Source organism: Brassica napus, chromosome C6 (assembly GCF_020379485.1).
Source record: "Brassica napus cultivar Da-Ae chromosome C6, Da-Ae, whole genome shotgun sequence".
NCBI classification, from domain to species: domain Eukaryota; kingdom Viridiplantae; phylum Streptophyta; class Magnoliopsida; order Brassicales; family Brassicaceae; genus Brassica; species Brassica napus.
In genome coordinates, this window is record NC_063449.1 from 5709857 (window position 1) to 5717045 (window position 7189).

The window sequence follows — 7189 nt, forward strand, 5'->3', positions numbered from 1 at the left end:
TCTAAACCCTAAGTTTGTGACTTTTGATAAAACATTAAGTGTTATTTTTATGACTTTTGACCTTGAGTGCTAGTTTGGGAACAAAAACTTGATTTAGTGCTATTTTTGTCTTTTTAAAGCTGAAAATCTACTATTTATATGAAAGGTACCACATGTCACTATGCTGATTCAAACCGCATAAATTTGTGCATTGGATTCAAATCTTGTTAAGTACATGTGTGTGCATAATCAAAGAACATATATGTATGAGGCAGCGCCGGTCCAGTTGTGGTGAAGACCCCACTCAAGAATTGGCTTCAGTTAGTGTAAACATCGTATAAAACAATCAGTGAAAATTTAGCATTAAAAAAGATTGGATAAAGGCTTGAGCCTATTTAGCAGCTGTTTATGCTGCTTCCGCTGCAGGCCGGGTCTGGTATGAAGTCAACTCGGAAGGAAAATAGTGAAGCAAGGAAATAAAGTATATCCTCATAAAAATTACCATATGAAGTTGAGAATCTATTGTTCATATGAATGCTTTCCACGTGTCATTATTGATTAAAAGAGAATCGAAATTGCGAGTACAGATTCAAATCTAAACCATACATGTATGTATATTTATACGAAACTAATTTATTATAACTGTTGACTAAGAACAAGGATGCCGAAATTTGGAACAAAAGTAATGAAATAAAGTATATCCTCATAACTGGTATGAGGTCAACTCGGAAGGAAAATAGTGAAGAAAAGAAATAAAGTATATCCTCATAAAAATTACCATATGAAGTTGAAAATCTGTTGTTCGTATGGATGCTTTCCACGTGTCATTATGGATTAAAAGAGAATCGAAATTGCGAGTACAAATTCAAGTCTAAACCATACATGTATATATATGTATACCAAACTAATGTATTATAACTGTTGACTAAGAACAAGGATGGCGAAATTTGGAACAAAAGTAATGTTAGAACCCAGTGACTTTTCACTATATAAAGCCAATGCACAATGCATCACCTCTCACACCCAAAAGTTTTCCTCTCTTCTAACATATAAAAAAAATGTCTCAATCAAACCATGTCAGTGACGAAGTTACAATACCTTTACTCCAAAACATGCCTCTTCACGAGAAACTGTATTTACTTAAAAATTACTTTACTGAAGCAGTCTCAATCGCCATAATCTTTTTCCCATTTGTACTCACATCTGTTTTCACTTACCTTCGCTCCTTAGCCTCTATGCATTTCCTAGGCGGTCTTGGTTCCTCTACTCTTGCTGGCTGCTCCCTCGCCCTTGCATCCGCCAACATTACCGCTTACGCTCTGTTCTCCGGCTTGACCGGGGGCGCCGAAACCATCTGTTCACAAGCCATCGGCGCAAAACGCTATAACCTCTTCAGGGCAACCATCTGGCGAGGAATGATCCTCCTCCTCTTCACATCATTCCCGGTTTTATTTATCTGGTTAAACATCGAGAGGATTCTGACAATGTTGAAACAGGACATGGAGCTTGCGTCCATAGCTGGCACCTTTCTGCTTTACTCTGTTCCGGATCTCGTCGCTCAATCTTTATTGCACCCATTAAAAGCTTATCTCAAGACTCAGTCAAAGACTCGGCCTCTATCAATCTTGACAGGAGTGACGAGTATTCTCCACTTTCTGATCATGTACCTTTTCGTGTCCTACTTCAAGTTTGAGGTTAAAGGTATCGCTGTGAGTAGTGTTTTGTCAAATTTTATCCTTGTGGCCTTTCTCTTCACTTTCTTGAAAGGAAAAAAGCTAGGTAGCGACGATGAGGAGGAGGGGGTTACAGAGGAGTCATATGAAGATAGAGTGAGAGAATGGAAGAAACTGTTTTATCTCGCGATACCGAGTTGTGGAATGGGTTGTCTCGAGTTTTGGTTCTATGAGATAATGATTTTGATTTGTGGGCTTCTTGAAAAGGCCAAGGTAGCTATTGCTTCAATGGGACTTATCATTCAAATCACTTCTCTTGTTTACATTTTCCCTCATTCGCTGAGCTCCGCAGTCTCGACTCGGGTCGGAAACGAGCTTGGTTCGAACCGGCCACATGCAGCGAGAAGAGCCGCCATCGTCGGACTCTGTCTCAGCATTCTCCTCGGGATCATGGCTTCCACGTTCATGTTCTCGGTCAGAAACGTATGGGCTACGTTTTTCACGGATGATGAACAAGTCATTAATTTAGTTTCTAAGGTTCTGCCGATAGTTTGCCTTTGCGAGCTAGGAAACTGCCCTCAGACGACGGTAGGTGGCGTTCTCAGAGGGTCTGCGAGGCCGTGGGTGGGAGCTTCGATTAACGCAGCGGCGTTTTATGCGATTGGTTTGCCTGTTGCATTGGTTATGGCGTTTCCGTTTGGGTTTGGGTTTGGATTAAAGGGACTTTGGCTCGGAATGCTCGCAGCGCAGATAACATGTGTGATTGGTATGATGGTGGCGATGTATAGGATTGATTGGGAACTTGAGGCAGAAAGGGCTAGGGATCTCACATCGTTGGATGACTGCAGAAGCGACGGTGAGGTCGAGGATGGGGAGGCTGGGCGGTTGATTAGTAGGATCGAGTCTTTTGAGGGATAGAAGACGTACTCTGTTTGTTTCGGATGTCTCTGAAGGGGGGAAAAGTGCTCTGTTTTTTATATTATCGTCTTTTGAATTTGTGTTACAAAGAAAAAAAAAGTCTTTTGAATTTGTTGTTTTGTTTTGTTTTGAATTTATTGTTTTGTTTTTGGATTTAATGTTAACTTCTTGATTTCATCGAACTAAAGTAAATTTTTGTAAGATGGAAAAAATATATATCTGAGAATTTGTCATTACAAGTGTGGTGTGTTCAAATATTGGAGTAAAATTAAATGGGCTATTGACTTTTTTCACCACCACTACCAAACTTCACTTTTTTTTTTTTAGGTCAACACTACCAAACTTTACTATTAGTGACAAGCAGTTTATATACGTTGTATCGGTGGTGATCCGCAGCGCTTTTACCTTATGCAGCCACGAGTTTGGATTTAGAAAAAGTGGTAGAAATTATGAATTTCAAACTTTCATTCAGTATCAATATATTAAAACTGAAATACAAATAGAAACTAACAGTTAAAACATTTTTTTTAATTATATCTAATGTCATTCCTTTGTTACTTTTAGACATAATTAATGTTAATAAATAAATTTACAAAATACATAATAAATGACAGTTTCCATAAAAATTATATGCGTATTAAGAAATTGCCAAATATTTAGCTACCAAATAGAAGATTGCAATATTTCATTTCTAAAAAAAATCTAAAATATAGAAGTCAACTTTGCAATTATGTGCGTATTAAGAAATTGCCCACTTTTTTTTTTGAACACAAACATTGAATGAAAGAAAAAGTGGGAGATGAATTAAATTATAATATTTGTGTTCCAAAAAAAAAGAATTAAACTATAATATTACTTTATTGGTATATCAAAAATTAAATGATCAGATTAATAAATGGAAATGAAAAACTTCAATACGGATCCGGGTTCGAATCCGGATGGCCACCGTCGATTAAAAAGAGGTGAAAAAAGATACCTTATGCGGAAGTGTACTTAGGCGCTAATCGGATAACCTGGATTAACAAAAAAAAATGAAAAACTTCAAAAGAAATGTTAACCATCAAAATCGTTTAAATTTTCAGATCACTAAGTCTAAACAATTATATTTAAGTGGCTCGATGTATGGAGTTTTTGACAGGTTTCAGGGGTTATCGGAGCCTCTAACTTCTCTTTGTGACAGCACACTTTGGATCTCTCCATTTAAGTGCCGACGTGTTGTCTCTTGATTGTCCTTGGTAGAAGCGATCTTTTTCTTTGGTTGCAGGTTCCCTTTCCCCTCTCAGCAAGGTAATTAGCCTCAATCCAAATTTCTCCTTGGTGAATCCGTCTTGGTATTGGATGTAAAAACAGATTCATGGCTATTCTTAGTTTTCGAGTACGAGTGTCGTTTGTGAATGTATGAGCATAAAGAAATAAACAGAGAGATTTGTTAAGGTGGTTTGTTTCCTACATTCCGGGACCACGTGAAAAACTTATTTACTAGAAAAGAACGTAAACAACTTTGCTCTATGGTATCACCTCACACCTATACCGGTCACTCTTAACTAGATTTACAATGAAGAGCAACTAGTTTCTGTGACGAATATATATAGTTTTGTATAATACAACCACCAATAGATCATTGGACGACACTACACACATCTATGTGCAATAGTAGTCCAATACAACGACTCGCCCAATTACTACGCAAACCCAGTACCCACCCAATATGTATAGAGCAAAGAGAAAGTTACACAAAATGTTACTTTGTGTTGGGCTTTTAACATGTTTAGGTATTTTTTGTTGGAGGTATACTTTTTGACTTCCTTTTGTATTTCTTCTTCTCTAAATGCCCCTCTCTAACACACTTGTAATCTGGTCAGGAAGTAGCAACTAGTTACCCTTTTCTCAGTTGCAATTAATTGGTAGGTTTCTTGAACAGTGTGAAACATCGTTAGATTAAAAGATGAAAAAACTAATCTGATGGCTGGTTGGGTAAAGAGTGGGAAGGCGGGTGTAAAAGGGGGGGGGGAAGGATTTGGTCAAGCGAGACATGGTTGGGTGAGGAGTGGTCACATGAACTGGGAAAGGGTTGACTGAGTGAAATGTGGTTGGGAAAGGAGTGGTTAGAGGAATTTTGGTCGAAGAAAATGTGTATGGGGAAATTGTGGTTATGTTGACATTGTTGATGATGTTGTTTGGGTTGTCGGAAATGGTTTGGTTGTTGTTAGGGCTGATGGATCTTGATTTGTTTGAAAGTGCTATGCGTTGTATTAACTGTTTATTGGAGAGTTGGGGTCAGTTTAAATCGGTGTGGCACAGTTGTGGTCGGGCTGATGTGGTGGAGGAGTAGAAGACAGTTGAAAAACAGACAGCAACCACACTTCCCCAACCACACTTCTCCCAACCAAAGGACGTGGATTGTGTATTCGTCGGATCGGAGGAGAAAGATGGCGGCCGTCGCTATTCCGCATCTGAAAATGAATCAAATGGATCTAAGTAAATCTATAACACATGGTTCGAAATGAGATTAAAAGGGTAAAATAATTGAAGAAATGTGGAAACTTGGAATCACCGTAGAGTCTGGGCTACAACAGTGAGAATGGACAGTTTGATGGTGAGACTGAACAAATCGCCGGTAAGAATGAAGAAATCGCTGGTGAGAATGAACAAGCCATGGTTGAAAATTGAAGAAAAATTATAATTTGGAGTCGATGTATGCTTTGGGTTGCGGCGGTGAGAAGATTTGTGGTGTCTAGGGTTTAGACAAATATTGTGGTAATGAAGAGTTAGATATGAAGAAAGTAAAAGGTGTTTATCCTAATTTTAGCTTGAAGGGTAATTTAGACATTATTATACGAGAAAGTACTTGACATGGAGAAAGTATGAGAGATGAAGTAAGAGTAAAGTATCTTTTAAGTGTACTAGGGATTAACCCGGGCTACGCCCGGGATTTTTATTTTTTTCTAATTTAAGTTGTTAAATTATTTATGTTTAGGTTATGATATATATTTATATAAATGTTAAGATGCATGTCATAATTAAAATTTATTTTTAAATTTTAACACGTCAAATTGACAGATTTTTTACTATTTAAATATTTTTTTGTAATTTTGTTGGCTATCTAGTTATCATATTTAGCGAAACTATCTGTTGAATGTTGGAATAAATGTTTTAGATATTTAATTAAACTGCAGAGTAATTTCGGATCGACCACATGCTCAACAATCGATCGATCCGTAAAAAGATGGTTGATCTCCTTGGCCAGGTAAGTACAATTTTAGAAAAAATAACTTTGATTTTCAAATATTAAGTATATAACTATTCTTTTGAATATTGTTTTTTTGAATTGTATTTTTTGATTAAATTATTGTATTATAATGTTTATGTAAATATTTTTTGTGATGTTTGAATTTGTGCTGTTAGTATACGTAACCTAGATGATATTGATGTTTAACAATTTAATTTTTCTAGAAATAGAAAATAATGATATATCAAAATGTATCTAATACTTATTAAATGATAGTATAATGTAAATTACATCCATTATTTGAAAATAACCATTTGTTTTTTTAATTTTTTTAAATCAGAAATTATTTTTATTTAAAAACATTATTCATATATAATATAATAGATTAAGTTTGGAAGATTAATCTATATATATAAATTATGTATATTTTTTAAAAAATAATTTAAGATATTATATATTGAGTAACTGAATAAAAGCTGGATTTCTTATCTTGAAAATGAAATATTTATATTTTGTCTTCATGTTATACTCACCAATCCAGAATTGATATTTATAACTCAGTGTGTTTTTAAAAAAACTTAGTTTTAAGTAATAAACGAATTTAATAAATTAAATTCATCACCTATAATTTTCTGTAAACTATATTTGAAAACTCTCTAAAATTATATTTTAAACATAATATTACTATTATTTAATTTAAGTTATTTTAAGCATAATATATGCTAAACCAACTTAAATTATATTTACAATAGGACCATCCTAAACCGGTTAATAAACCAAAAACAATACTAAACCAACATGAACCAATACCTGATTCGGCGAGGAAAGAAGTGTTTCGGGATAAACGCTTGAAAGGTTATTAACTGTAATGGTTTGATCATGAAAGAATTAGTATGAATATTAACAATAAAATTATGGATTAGATTAATTTAAATTTGTAAGAATACCTTTGAGTCTATGAAAAGCAATTCAATTCCCATGAATAAGTTTGGCTTTTGGAAGTTGCGGGTTTTCCAACAATGAATCCACCTAACAAAAAGTTCGTTGTTATAAAAAATCTCCTTCAAGGTCCTTAAAAGGTTTTTGGGACGGCAAAAGTTGATGGTGGAACCATTTTTTTGCTCGAGTGCTTTGAAGTTTTCCTTGATAGTGTGAGGTTGATGTTGATGGAATAATGAATTTTATAGGGACTTTCTTGATGTAAAACTATACATTTTTTTTTTGTTTAATGTGGTATTTTCATTTTTATATAATTTACTACCATTTTAAGATAGATGGACATTTTAAGACAGATGTTTAAATCTTAATGTACTTTTTCTTTTTTTAAAATGTTTATTTTCATTTCTTATATTTTTTATTTACGTAATATCTATATTTTATATTTTAAAAT

At 34.6% G+C, this 7189-nt stretch overlaps 1 protein-coding gene across 1 annotated transcript; it reads left to right on the top strand.

Annotated features, from left to right (window-relative positions):
* Positions 1 to 3655, top strand: LOC106405561 (protein DETOXIFICATION 50-like). Its single transcript, XM_013846081.2, has one exon. It carries the CDS (start codon positions 1038 to 1040, stop codon positions 2568 to 2570), a length of 1533 nt encoding a protein of 510 aa, XP_013701535.1. The 5' UTR covers positions 1 to 1037; the 3' UTR covers positions 2571 to 3655.
* Positions 3656 to 7189: the final 3534 nt, after the last annotated feature.